The sequence below is a fragment of the Coccidioides immitis genome (genome assembly GCF_000149335.2).
Source record: "Coccidioides immitis RS genomic scaffold supercont3.2, whole genome shotgun sequence".
In the NCBI taxonomy this organism is placed as follows: domain Eukaryota; kingdom Fungi; phylum Ascomycota; class Eurotiomycetes; order Onygenales; family Onygenaceae; genus Coccidioides; species Coccidioides immitis.
The window spans coordinates 2,709,391-2,722,091 of NW_004504309.1; the positions used below are offsets into that span (position 1 = coordinate 2,709,391).

Genomic DNA, 12,701 nt, shown 5'->3' on the forward strand with positions numbered 1-12,701 from the left:
GTTCGGCTAGTCAACACTCTAACCCAACGGACAGGCGATTGAATGAGATGAAACCGTTTAATAATATGGCCTAGTTTTTACATGAATGTGTGGCTCTTCGGTTCCAGCCGATCGGCCAGCATGGCCCAGCTATTTCGACCGTCGACCCGTCCGATGCCTCTTAATCCAGTTTTAACGAACCTGCTGAGTTCGTCAGATTTTTGTTTGACACCGAGCAGTCGTTCCCTGTACGACAATTCGGCAAAGGACATGCATGTACTGCTCCCATCACCGAACATAGTCTGATTAATGTAGTCTCCTTCATCTTCATCTGAACTTAGCTCTTCATCATCTTCTTCGGAAGCCGAACGGCGTCCACGACGATATCGGCTCGAATTCAAATGGAGATACGTAGTTGACTGATTTGCTTGGTCGTACTGATATTCAGCATATCGTCCAACTTGTATGTCGGAGAACTGAAGACATAAGTCAAGGATTGAAATGACGGCTTGGTAAATCGGTGCTAAAGTCTTTGAGAGGAGGCACTGTTCCTCCATTGACGAGATGAATGATTGATGAACAGAAATCATGCCATCGACATCTTTGGCTTCGGCCATCGATTTTACCATTTCTGATCTCGATGACGAGATAACGAGCTCGGTAAAATGGTAGTACAAGATGTTGACAAACCAGAGTAGATAGTGTCGGATGGCGAATGAGAGAATGTCATCTTCAGTGTAAGTATCATGCCGAAGATATCTTGGTTTATTGGAGCACTGCTTTTCAAGGACGTATTTCGCTCGGCGAATCTGCATTAGAAATGTTGAGAGGCGTTGGTACACGTTCATTGATTGCTTTGAGATTACGTTGGCAACAGGCCACGGAAGAACATAATCCACAGAGAGCGCCTTCAATAACTTGACCGAGCGGCAATGCTTTTCGAATTCTCGAGGGGCGACCTTAATGGTCCGTGCGATGAGACGGCTAACGTCAATACAGGACAGATTCCCCAAGGCTTGCTGAAAACTCTCAGTCAGCAGGAATCGATCATTCCATGATTGCCTCCCCTTATCAATCAACTCAAATATTCTTTGATCAACCGCCATTAAGAGTGCCGTGTCTTTGGCCATGTATATATAATCCAAAGCCTGCATTGAAAGCCAAAGCCCACATTTCTCGTTGAGCTCCGCTCTCAAGACAGCTGAAGCGACGCTATGATTTTCATTCACCAATCGCCCAAAGGCACCTTGTAAAAACCCGGAAAAAGGTACAAAAGCTGACGGAATTTCAACCGGAAAAATGTCTTTTTTATCAATCGTGGGCGTTTCTAAGTTCAGAGTTTCCGGAGCGACTCCAAGATTGCGAAGAAATATCATGCTTTTCCCAGTAGTAAAGATTTTGTCCGCTGCTGGACGAAGAAACTTTGGGCCATACAATTGCCCCGAGAACTCTTCTAAGAAAAACCATTCATGCCAGAGAGATTTCAAATGAGTAGGTCGACCCGAGTTTTTAATGAAAAAAGACCCGAGAGATTCATCTAACATGCCTGTTTTCATCCAAAGCTGGATAGGTTTTGCATAGATCTCGAAGCACTTGAAAAAGATTTTAGCCATAACTTTATATTCTGCATCGTCTGCGGCAGCCTGTTTTGCGCAAACCAAGTCATAGAGCAAGTCCAGGCAAAGAAAACCGCTCTGTCCCGTGGTCTCTTTCAGCCTTTTTACGAGACTGGCTAGCTCGACAAGGAGTTTAGTCTCTTTTCGAACATCGTCGAACAGTTCAAGAAGGCTAGCACATGGTAATTGGGGCTTAACTGAATAGCGGGCTTCCGTCTCCGAGAGAAAACTGTCAAGATCGTAAACCAACTTATCCACTTCCTTTTGGAACATTTGCATGAAGGGTACTTCCTGCGGCTGTTTCCCGAAGGCCCTGAGTCGTTGAATGCAAACTCCCAGGTCACTAAATGACCTAAGTATTGACCTGAATGCCTCTCTAGAGGCATGCTGTACAAAGAAGCGGTCGTCTATTTCAATACTATCATTCAGATTCCGGAACAAAGAGTTTGGTAGGCCTTCCAGCATAAATATTACTTCCCGCATGACTTGTAGGTCAGTCAAAATGCCGTTAGAACTTTCCGGGAGGGAACTCGGTAGATATCTCCAAGCTTGGGTGTTTTGTATGGATGACACTAGCCCATCATCCTCTACGGTCAAATATATGTCTTCAGGGGGGATATATTCGTCCAGGGGAACCTTTGAACTTTGCGGGATGATTCGCGGGATGGATATGTCGCTTGATGCCAGTGAAAGATTGTCATCAGATGAATCGTTCGCATAATCAATGTCGTCCCATATGTCCTCTTTATCGAGGTCGGAAGTACCGAGATCAGACCAGACCAGAATGGGGGGCGGATCAGGTGGCTTGAATAACTCGACTCTGTCCGGGCCCGACTTAGAAGCAGGCTTGTCAGAAAGTTCTAAGAGCAGGAAAAGAACTTCTGGGGCCCAATGGCATTTCCTTGCATCTAGCTCTGACAATCGGAGGCGGACCGCATCGGCTAAACCGGCATTGCCCACAATCTGGAATTTTTCTTGGAGACCATCAAGCCTTCGTGAAACTTCAAACTGGTCAACCCTGCCGGCTGCATTTCGTTTGACGATGTTTTGAGCCACAGTCTTCAGGTGTTTAAATCGTGGTGAACTCTACAGATCATCAGTTCTGTCTCTCTGCCCATTATCCTGGGACTGACATACCTTATCCTGGATATTTGCGATGATTGCGATGAGTTCATCTGTGAGAGTGCCGATGCGCAGAGCAGCGGCCATATCAAACGTATCTCAGAGCATTCGGCAGCCAGTCCTACAGATCAAGGGGCTTTGAGCCTTGAGATCCCTGATACCGCGACTCGCGCGTTCACAGTCCTGGCATCTCGTGGTGCTCCTGCTTATGTCAGCCAGCGCTTGCCCCTGATCGAGGCAAATCGCCCGTTACATAAGCTGTGTTACTTCAAGCCGCGCTGTTAACGAACCTGAAGAGAGAAATATTGCTAGAGCACGCCCTTTGCGAAGAAGGGTTGGGTTGGAATGCCATCATGGCTGTTGCAAGGCCTCTTCGGTTACTTCTGGCGGGCGGTATACTGCTCTGCCTATTCTTTATTTTTCAGCTCTCCAGATCGACCAACCCCATCATCAAACTCGTGGATCCTTACGATAATGGGCTGATGCATGATCCACTGGCTGATCGTAAGTTGCGAGGACAGCATTGAGTTATCTACCGGATTCCTGGTCCTAACCTATTCTACAGCTACCGGAGAGCCAGAGGGCCACCTATGGAGAGCGGAAGGCGATTCGTACGCTCCTAATAACCCTAACTCCTCCCGTCTTAATGCGACCCTCCTCTCACTTGTCCGTAACGAGGAGCTGGACCAATTGATCATGACAATGAAAGAGCTGGAGAGCACATGGAATAGCAAATTTAACTATCCTTGGACTTTTTTCAATGACCAACCGTTTTCAGACGAATTCAAAAAGCGGACCCAGGCGGAAACGAAGGCAAAATGCAACTATGGTATGATCTCGCATCTATAAATATTTCCGTGGGGATCGTTGCTGATGTATCTCACAGAGATTGTTCCAAAAGAGCATTGGGACGTTCCCAATTGGATAGATATGGACCTATACAAGGAATCCGTGGATATGCTGAAGGAAAAGGGAGTTCAATACAGCGGCAAGCTTTCGTACAACCAAATGTGTCGGTGGAATAGTGGCATGTTCTACAAACACCCGGCTTTGGCCAACATGCAGTACTACTGGCGCGTCGAACCTAATGTACACTTCTTCTGCGATGTCGATTACGATGTCTTCCGATATATGCAGGACAACAACAAAACGTACGGTTTCACAATAAATCTTTACGATGCTCCGGAAAGCATTGAGAATTTATGGCCGGAAACTGTTAAGTTCCTCGCGTCGCATTCCGAATACGTTCATCCGAACAACGCAATGGACTGGCTGGTGGACAACAAGCAGAGACCTACACATAATCAGAAGGCAAATGGGTATTCTACTTGCCATTTTTGGTCTAATTTCGAGATTGGAGATTTGTCGTTCTTCAGAGGCAAAGCATATGAAGATTATTTCAATCATCTGGATCGTGCCGGCGGGTTTTTCTACGAACGATGGGGTGATGCGCCCGTACACTCCGTGGGCTTGGGTTTGTTCGAAGATAAAAATAAAATCCACTGGTAAGATGCCTAAAGGCTGTCACATCTACAGGATACATTCTAACGAGAGTTGGCGCCTAGGTTCCGCGACATTGGCTACAATCATATTCCATACTTTAACTGTCCAAATTCTCCGAAATGCAAGGGCTGCACTCCTGCAAAATTCTATTCCGGGGAGCCGTTCTTACAACTCGAGGATTGCCGGGCAAATTGGTTCAAGTATGTTGGGACAGGGTGACCAACAATACCATCCGACGGACCTACCGGCAGTTCATAAGTTGCATCGCATACTTAAGACTCTGATATAATTGCGACAAACTGAGTCTCCACTTCCCCATCAGGCATGGTTACCCTGGCTCATAATATATTCTTCCTTTTACCTTCTTGAAAACTTTCCGATTCCCACTATCAGAATCCGGAGATATCACATTTTTGCGGAGTAATTCGGGCTCCGCGGATAAGTTTTAGCGACAGGTATATACCAGGACACGGCGTTAATGGGCATGGCTCCGGACAGTGAAACCTTTGGCGGTAAGGTCTAATGGTAATTCTGTATTTCTTCGATGAGGGTTGATTTGATTTACCCCCTTTCTTCGACGGGAGTGGATAAAAATCCCTTGTCCTGTTGACGGCTGCGGATTGTGGTTTAGCCATTCAGAGCGTATGGTAGATTTGTGTGTATATGTTTTAGATCAAGATTGCTATGACATCTTTATTTCTTTTTTTTAATGGTCAATCTGCGTTTTCTATTACCCCATGCCCCAGCGCATTTCTCTGAGCAGACTTATGATTTGATGGGCAGGCCTTTTCTATGAATAGTTGCTGTTGATGTTTCAGAGTAGAACTGATATTGAGATTTACCATGACCAGGCTTCGGACTTATTAGGACAAACAAGCTTTTCATCAAGATTACTGGCAGTCCAAGATTTACAAAAGAAATCATTTGAATATACAAACAAGCATTGCTTCAATTCTGTCTGATTTTACATGTTACCAAGGAAAGAAATAAGGGCAAGATTGAGGGGAATTAGAGACATGGAGACTTCACCCAAGCCCTTTGTCCCCTTCCATCTATCTAATTTATCATGCATGAGATGTCACCAGTGCAAATGTCGGACGGCTTCCCATTTTCCCAAAATAAAAACACCTTCCAATTCTACTGCTACAGTTTCGGGATAAGGGTAAAAGGTGTGCCCGCCAGGATGGAAATCTTCTATTTCTCTGCTGGGTACATCTCCTCCTGGAGCACGACGCCGAGCTCCTCTCGGAGAGGCTTAAGCTCCTCGAGATAGGCCTCGTATTGGCTCTTGTTCTCGACCTTAGCTTTGATGCCTATGTGTGACGCGATTAGAACCGATATTGGCATTATAGCGCAGCGGATGTTCATGGATAGTTAGGGATGTAACCGACCCTCAAAGATTCTAACGGCGGTTGGGAAGTCGTTGACTCTTCTGGCGGCCTTGAGAGCCGCGGTCATGACACCGACAGATGGGACGAGATCGTAGGCGAAGGCATTGTTAAGGTTTCGCTATATTAATAGTGATGAAACGGTTAATCGAACTGAAGCACATAGGTAACCATAATAATTGAACTGGGCGGGATGGGTGAATCAATGGGGCTCACCTGAAGCTCAAAGACATCCTGGACGCTGTCGAATTCCTTCTCATATCTGCAATGACATCCATCAGCCCACATTCTCCCCGCCTTATCGCATTCCACAATCTGTTCAGGCCATTGAGACTTGTTCCATGCTCGGCCGTCGTACACAGGGCACAAATCGGGGTTTATTTTTATTATCTTCCGAGTTGTCGGTAAACTTGCAGAACAACAAACTGCCCTACCTGGCAGAGAATTCCTCGAAAGTCTCCTCCTCGTGAGCGCCACTGCATCGTTTCGCCGTCGTGCTGAAGCCGCTGGCGCCGCCGAGAGTGACAATTGCAGGGACAGAGACCGAAGCAGCAGCTGGAAGTCTCGAGCGGGCAGAGTACGAAGCCTTGAAGAAGGTCGCAGGTGTTCGGCGCGAAGCGATACGGATGAGAGTTGAGGGCGACATTTGTGGCGAGGAGAGCGAAGATTCGTCACAGAAATCAAATGGATACCGTCAAAGCTCCCAAACTGGGGGAATTGTTGATTTTGTTGGCGGCGAAGTGGTCGGCGAAGTGACTTACGGTGACGTTCGAGATTTTTGGGTGGTGCGAGTGGTGGGAGATTTCGGAGGCGTGCTCCGTGGTCTGCTGTCTTAGCTTGGAATCATAATAACGCCCAACCTCAAGCAAAACTTGCAGCACTGTAAAACATAAACCATTGGCACACGAATAAACGAATTGATTTGCTCAAATCAATTTCCAATATTTTTACGGACAATTTACTTCCCATTTCTACAATTCTTGCACGGTTGGTCCCCTGTGCCGGATGGCCGTTCTGTGGCATGAATCCTCAAGAACCAAAGCCACACTAGCTTGGGCGATTGTTTAGCTGCTGCGTCGCGCAGCTTGCTACCGACTTCCCAGTACTCAGGGCATTTGTTACTGTCAGAGAAAGCAGCCGCTGATCCGGCTTACTGCAATTGCTCATGGCATCCGGATGACGCAAACGGCGCTATGTGTGCATATGTGTGGCTCTCTTATTTATCGTCAACGACGACCCTCTCAAATAAGCACCCAGCCATAAAGGTGTGGTTATATCAAAGCAGATCATATCTTATGTATCGGTGCCTGTGAGTGTACAATGGGATTCTTTTTTAATCTTCCCCCCCCCCCCCCTCTTATCCATGATTGCGTTTCGCGTTCTCGTACGGAGTATGTAGATTCCGGCGGTTCAAAATGTAACTTTCAATGCTACGGAGTAGATGAGAATCATTCAATGTATGCACAGTACATACATACATGGGAAGAAGGCCGGACTCTTTGGAGTGAACATACGGGGTAGGATCTGGGCGAATCAATCGATGAGGTCAGAGGTGGCATGTTCAGTCCATTCCACTGTAGGCCTCTACAGGCTTCCTAGTCATCCTACGCCACAGTTTCTCTCGAAGGAATAGAGTGGATATCCGTAAAGGAAAAGGCCGTCCCCGGTGGTGGTGGTGGCACTCTCGCCTCCGCGTAGGGAGTCTGGGCTGCGGTGCTCGCAGCGTGGAGAATTTGTGAGAAACCAGCACATCATGAAGACATCAGCAGGACAAGATTAAGCGCGTGCAACCCTTGGATTGAAACTTTGGGACTTACCAAGCTGTCGCCGCCCGCCGGTCCTCTTGCCAGCAAATAACGACGTTGTCGCGAAGTCAAGCATGTAGGGTTTCCGAGCTTTCCGTGGATGCGCATCAAACCATCCCGACGGACGCCCAAACCCTCTCGGCTAGTTGCTCGATGCAGAGCTACAGTAACTGGTTTAAGCTACATACCTGCTGCCGGGAGGGCGTTCGTGCCCGTCGCGCTCGTTCACATGCTCGCGGGCCTGTACTGTATCAACATGTATCGCGCGGTAATAATGCCAAGCCCTGCTCCCCTTTTTTCGGATCAAACCCAGCGCGCTCGCCCAATCACACCGTCCAGAGTGCGGGAGAAGCAAATTAATTTTTCTTTCGCAGGCCGGTAATACGGCTGTCAGCATCTCATCTCGACTCAGCTGTTCATCTCCGTTGGGGATCCCATCTCAGTCTCCTCGACATCATCAAGCCGTCAAATTTTTTTTCCCTTCTTCTCCCCCTCCAGCTTCTTCCGCCTAATGCTCTTTTAATAATTTCCGCCATTCTTCTTTCCGTCAAGTGAGCTTTCCATCCGGTCTCATCATCAACTGCATAGATCATTCATCTCCTTGCATCCACTCCCTTTTTTTTTCTTTTTTCTTTTTTTATTTTTTTCTCTCTGTTCTTGTCTGGCGTCTCCTCAGCCTGACCTCCGAGCCGCAATCGACAAGCAGATCACCCTGCTCTCCTATGATCCGCATCCTCCTCGGATAGACACCCCACTGCACTGTCTCCCAGCTTTCTCCCACCTACCATGTCTCTCGAGCTCCTCCAGCAATTCCCTCGACCTACCCTCGACCGTCCGTTCGGCGTCGAGTTATGGCCCATTTTCGACAAGGCCTTCTCGGCCGTGGCCGGGTACTCTGCCACCGACTTCAAGTTCGTTCAAGGCGAGACGCCCATGTCGACTCTCAAAATGACAGCAACCGCCCTGATATCATACTATGTCATCATCTTCGGGGGCCGCGAGTTGATGCGCAATCGTCCAGCGATGAAGTTGAACGGGCTGTTTATGATCCACAATCTATATTTGACACTTGCTAGTGGGATATTGTTGGCGCTGTTTATCGAACAGCTTCTGCCCACGCTCTGGAGACATGGGGTCTTTTATGCGATTTGCGATCACCGTGGAGGATGGACAAAGCAGCTGGTGATTCTTTACTTCGTATGTCTTAGCTTTTCCCTATGCAACATCTCCATCCTGTGAAATCACCTATGATCATATTAGTACATATCTCTAACCTCAACAGTTGAATTATATCACCAAATATATTGAGCTCGTGGACACAGTATTCCTTGTCCTGAAGAAGAAGCCACTCACATTTCTCCACACCTATCACCATGGTGCCACTGCTCTCCTTTGCTATACTCAGCTAATTGGTTTGACCGCTGTTTCATGGGTCCCAATCACACTCAACCTGATGGTTCATGTTGTCATGTACTGGTACTATTTCCAGAGTGCTCGTGGTGTGCGTGTCTGGTGGAAACAATGGATTACTCGCCTCCAGATTGCTCAGTTTGTTATTGATCTTGGTAAGCACTGATATCCCAGCCCTCAGTCTCGGCGAATGCAGGTGCCTAACTGAATCTACAGGGTTTGTCTACTTTGCATCCTACACGTACTTTGCTTCGACCTACTTCCCCCATTTCCCCAATGCGGGCAAATGTGCGGGTGAAGAGTTTGCCGCCTTCTCTGGCTTGATAATCCTCAGCTCTTACCTCGTTCTCTTTATCTCGTTCTACTTCGCTACATACAAGAAAACTGGAAAAGGCGGGCGCCCACGACGAAACACCGGCAAGCAAGCAGCAATTGCGATGAAGAACCTGGAGGTCCCCCCGGTTGGGCTGCAACCGAAGACCAATGGTGTTAGCAACGGCAATGCCAATGGCAGCATCGCAACAAATGGGACAGCTGTCTCCTCTGCTAGAGCCAATGGCCCAGTCACACGCTCACGAAAAGCTTAATCTTTTTTCTTTTTGAATCAGTTACAGCATTCCGGGTTTCACCCCATGACGTGAAAAGCAGACAGATCTACTAAAGGGATATTTTCAGATGCTTTTTGGGCTTTCCCAATGGTCCTCCACACCTCCAACGCTCCTGCAACATTCATTCTGATCTGCGCAAGATAATGAAGAGCATTAACCACTCTCAGAATCTTTTTTTCATCTGGTTCTTATTTTTTTTTTTTTTTAAAGGAAAGTCTATGAACTTGACGAGCAGGATGTCTCTTCTGCCATTGGTGTGGCAGCACAGGTTTTGTTTTTTCTCTACCAAGGAAGTTGGCTCCCTTGTACAGTGGCAGGATAAGCTTGATCACATAATTCTTTTTAATACGTATTTTTTTTTTTTTTTTTTGTTTTTTGGCCTGGGATTGTCCTTTCTGATGTTAAGACTATTCTTTGCTTTAATCTTCTGATCAGCTTGTCTAAACAGTCCTTCTTCATTCTTTTCTCTTATTTCTTATTTTCCTTTTTTCCCCTCCTTTGCATTTTAATTTTAACTTTATCTCTGTGATTTTCCCTTCAACTTCTTTTCTCCTCTTGCCACTTGTCCGCCACGTTTCATCATGAGTCTGGATCGTTCTGAATAGAGAAGACTTGGGATAATATAAAATTAAGATGTATAATAGAATGCCGTACTTAATGTGCCGGGTCCACATTCTATTTTGCCGTAATGATGCATCTGAGATACAGAATTCTCGAAGCATTCCGGGAATTTCAACAGTGGCCGCACATACGAGAATCCTACGCGTCGGATCATTGGCAAGAATTCATCGTTTAGATGTACATACATTATAAAATCTACATATCAAGCATTCGGTCTCCTTATATTGATGGTTTCACCGCTCAGATGCCACCCCTCGCTCTAGCCGCCGGCGGCCAAAACAGAGGAAACACTACATACATCACATATTTCTCCCAACCCAGCGATGCTCCAGGTATAGGAAGAATATATATCTCCCAACTTTGCTACTGCCTGGGGCGGGGACAGATTCCTTATCACGGTCATCTATGTACCACAGTCCATCTCGCGAGTGCACGCAAAGAGCAGGTGTTTGGGCCTCCCAGCAGAACCCAGGCCATGCTCGGATTACAACCCCCATATTTGGTAACTTGAAACAAAAAGGCGGCCTTGTATCCGGCCCTGTAGTATAGCCCGAAATTCGAAGGGAAAGAAGAAGACAGGTGCGATGCAATCGACGAGCAGCGCGACCGTTGGGCACTATCTTCGTCGTCAAATTAACGATGTCAAATCTCTTGCCATCGAATGCAATTCCTAGGTGAATACCACGATATCACATGCTTTCCCGAACCTCCTCCAAGGTCTGATTCGAAGATTTGGACGGATTCTCAGATATATGGAAATAGGTATGCAACGAAATCACCTCACTTTCCTCGCGCACTTCGATCAACAGAACGAGAGATTTTCCAGTGACATGCAGACAACAGAAAAGGCTGGAAAAATTATGTGCGTAGGGGCGTCGTGCGGCTGTTTCCTTTAATAACACCGTGGATGAATATTTATAGATCTCTCCCTTCGGCAACCGGTGACACTTTTAGTTTCATGCCACTCCGTCGCAATCGGCGCCGACAAACATATCAAATCTGCAAGCCCATGTGCCCTTGCCACAAAGGATATAGCATCAAAGGACGGTTGGGATCGGAGCAAAGAGGTCTTGATGTGTGTCTGATGCCTCGTGGAGGGCAGCTCGAGAAATATCCCCCGGCCCCACCATTTCCAAGGAGCCAGGATCGAAAAAGAAATCATAAATTAAACCAGTATCTAGAATCTGCACTTCGAAACGTAGCAGCGGTCTTTGTCCAGGAACTTAATGGCTTGCGCATGCCCTCGATCCCGTCATCCATGCCGCAAGAAGGATTAAAGGGCACGATGAGCTGGCATGTCAGTTATATCATGTCGCAGGAGTGCCAACAAAGAGTCCTGTTCTACTGCAAGTCTGAGCAGTGTCCTTGTTGTTGCGGAGGATGGATTCCTGCTTCATGTTGATTCATTGTTTGGAACAAAATTCCACCCATCTGTGGAAGACATTCTGTCAAGATAAAAGCTGATGTTCTTAGAAAAGTGTTGGTACTTGTAGCGACCGGAGTCGATCTGTGCCATTGGAAAGCTTGCATCGGAGCCGGAACCGCGGCGCATCGTCCGGGACGTGCAGAGCTGCAAATGACAATCTAAGAAGAAGGATGAGGACCTTTCGGGGGGTGTGTTTTTGTGTTTTTGTGTGTGTGTGTGTAGCACAAAGCTGCAGGGGATGGTTTACTGAGTAGATGCTAACTTGTTGGTATGCACTATCTGTCCGTTACTGAAAACCTGTCCTCCTGGCTACTATGTTATAGCATAGTGGAAATCTCTACGAACCGAACTGCGGCACGGGTTCCTTGCCCTGATCTGAACGGCTGTGGAACATTTATTGCAGGACGGATCAAAAGCTATCTGAATATTCTAACACGACGGTATAGGTGCATCATTGGGCGCTAGCTAGTAAAAGAATTTGCCAACGGGATGTCATCTCTCATATTCATATATGTATGTACACAGAAAATGGGCATCATGCGGACAAAAGTGTTTCATTTGGCAAAGCTCAGACAGTCGCCAACTTCGATGTTACATCAATTGTCGGGGATGCGAGAAATTGGAAGGAAAAAATTTAAAAAAAAAAAAAAAAAAGGGCAAATTCAAATGGATAAAGAAAATTGACGGTCAAAAGCAACTGGACATCAATCCTCGTTTTCTTCTGCGCCGGTTTGGGGGGTTTACCAGGTTGATCCCTTCTGCCATCTCGGCTCAGAAGCGGGCACTGGTTGATCATTTCGCTTATTATGGAGTTTTGGAAATCAAAGTTGAACGGATGGGTGTCAGGCGAGTGTGGATTTGGCATTCTTTATTCCCAAGCTCAATGGAAAGGGGAGCATGTGCCATTGGTGCAAAGGGCGCCAAATAATGTAACCATCCGGCAAAAGATTCACCAAACGCGAAGAAAGCATCAACACTCGTATCTGTTCAGAGCGATCCAAGGGGAATACTTCCAGGAAATTTAAAATGTCTTGTGCATGAGAAGCGAGTTGCTGACGTCTATATAAGTACACGAACAACCACATGTAAGCTTTCAGTATTTGGGGGGATCGCGGTCGCGATGTATGGGACTCTGCAAGGCACCCAACCAGGTCCAGAAAAACCCCAATTAAAAAAAAAAAAAAAAAAAAAAAGAAAAAGTACCGAGCGAAGGGCTGGACTGG

General features: G+C 46.8%; 6 protein-coding genes across 6 annotated transcripts; 4 read left to right on the forward strand and 2 right to left on the reverse strand.

The window, feature by feature from the left end:
• Window positions 1-77: 77 nt before the first annotated feature.
• On the reverse strand, window positions 78-2,861 carry CIMG_06471 (uncharacterized protein; the record flags this gene model as incomplete). The annotated part of the gene is made up of 2 exons (XM_001242574.2): window positions 2,733-2,861; window positions 78-2,681 (listed from the first exon to the last, which is right to left on the reverse strand). Exons 1-2 carry the CDS (start codon window positions 2,802-2,804, stop codon window positions 78-80), a joined length of 2,676 nt encoding a protein of 891 aa, XP_001242575.1. The 5' UTR covers window positions 2,805-2,861.
• Window positions 2,862-2,997: 136 nt separating this feature from the next.
• CIMG_06472 (alpha-1,2-mannosyltransferase) lies at window positions 2,998-5,066 on the forward strand. Its single transcript, XM_001242575.2, has 4 exons — window positions 2,998-3,221; window positions 3,283-3,546; window positions 3,604-4,222; window positions 4,283-5,066. The coding sequence occupies exons 1-4, from the start codon at window positions 3,071-3,073 to the stop codon at window positions 4,437-4,439; spliced, it is 1,191 nt and encodes a 396-aa protein (XP_001242576.1). The 5' UTR covers window positions 2,998-3,070; the 3' UTR covers window positions 4,440-5,066.
• A 79-nt stretch (window positions 5,067-5,145) lies between these two features.
• CIMG_06473 (cytochrome c oxidase polypeptide VI) lies at window positions 5,146-6,381 on the reverse strand. Its single transcript, XM_001242576.2, has 4 exons — window positions 6,043-6,381; window positions 5,825-5,870; window positions 5,612-5,729; window positions 5,146-5,533 (listed from the first exon to the last, which is right to left on the reverse strand). Exons 1-4 carry the CDS (start codon window positions 6,252-6,254, stop codon window positions 5,415-5,417), a joined length of 495 nt encoding a protein of 164 aa, XP_001242577.1. The 5' UTR covers window positions 6,255-6,381; the 3' UTR covers window positions 5,146-5,414.
• A 1,818-nt stretch (window positions 6,382-8,199) lies between these two features.
• On the forward strand, window positions 8,200-9,410 carry CIMG_06474 (fatty acid elongase; the record flags this gene model as incomplete). Its single annotated transcript, XM_001242577.1, has 3 exons — window positions 8,200-8,610; window positions 8,696-8,978; window positions 9,040-9,410. The coding sequence occupies 3 exons, from the start codon at window positions 8,200-8,202 to the stop codon at window positions 9,408-9,410; spliced, it is 1,065 nt and encodes a 354-aa protein (XP_001242578.1).
• A 1,283-nt stretch (window positions 9,411-10,693) lies between these two features.
• On the forward strand, window positions 10,694-11,774 carry CIMG_11759 (uncharacterized protein). Its single transcript, XM_012358679.1, has 2 exons — window positions 10,694-10,814; window positions 10,974-11,774. The coding sequence occupies exons 1-2, from the start codon at window positions 10,714-10,716 to the stop codon at window positions 11,452-11,454; spliced, it is 582 nt and encodes a 193-aa protein (XP_012214102.1). The 5' UTR covers window positions 10,694-10,713; the 3' UTR covers window positions 11,455-11,774.
• A 180-nt stretch (window positions 11,775-11,954) lies between these two features.
• On the forward strand, window positions 11,955-12,678 carry CIMG_11760 (uncharacterized protein). The gene has a single exon (XM_012358680.1). It carries the CDS (start codon window positions 11,990-11,992, stop codon window positions 12,404-12,406), a length of 417 nt encoding a protein of 138 aa, XP_012214103.1. The 5' UTR covers window positions 11,955-11,989; the 3' UTR covers window positions 12,407-12,678.
• The last annotated feature ends 23 nt before the right edge of the window (window positions 12,679-12,701 follow it).

Excerpts from the sequence above, each read along its gene's own strand:
- CIMG_11759 (XM_012358679.1), top strand. The coding sequence starts at position 10,714 with ATGCAATTCCTAGGTGAATACCACGATATCACATGCTTTCCCGAACCT. Across the intron at positions 10,815-10,973 it reads TCTCAGATATATGGAAATAG|ATCTCTCCCTTCGGCAACCG; the intron begins GTATGCAACGAA and ends GAATATTTATAG.
- CIMG_06472 (XM_001242575.2), top strand. The coding sequence starts at position 3,071 with ATGGCTGTTGCAAGGCCTCTTCGGTTACTTCTGGCGGGCGGTATACTG. Across the intron at positions 3,547-3,603 it reads GAAGGCAAAATGCAACTATG|AGATTGTTCCAAAAGAGCAT; the intron begins GTATGATCTCGC and ends TGTATCTCACAG. Across the intron at positions 4,223-4,282 it reads GATAAAAATAAAATCCACTG|GTTCCGCGACATTGGCTACA; the intron begins GTAAGATGCCTA and ends GTTGGCGCCTAG.
- CIMG_11760 (XM_012358680.1), top strand. The coding sequence starts at position 11,990 with ATGTATGTACACAGAAAATGGGCATCATGCGGACAAAAGTGTTTCATT.
- CIMG_06473 (XM_001242576.2), bottom strand. The coding sequence starts at position 6,254 with ATGTCGCCCTCAACTCTCATCCGTATCGCTTCGCGCCGAACACCTGCG. Across the intron at positions 5,730-5,824 it reads AGGATGTCTTTGAGCTTCAG|CGAAACCTTAACAATGCCTT; the intron begins GTGAGCCCCATT and ends CTATTAATATAG. Across the intron at positions 5,534-5,611 it reads CGCCGTTAGAATCTTTGAGG|GCATCAAAGCTAAGGTCGAG; the intron begins GTCGGTTACATC and ends CGTCACACATAG.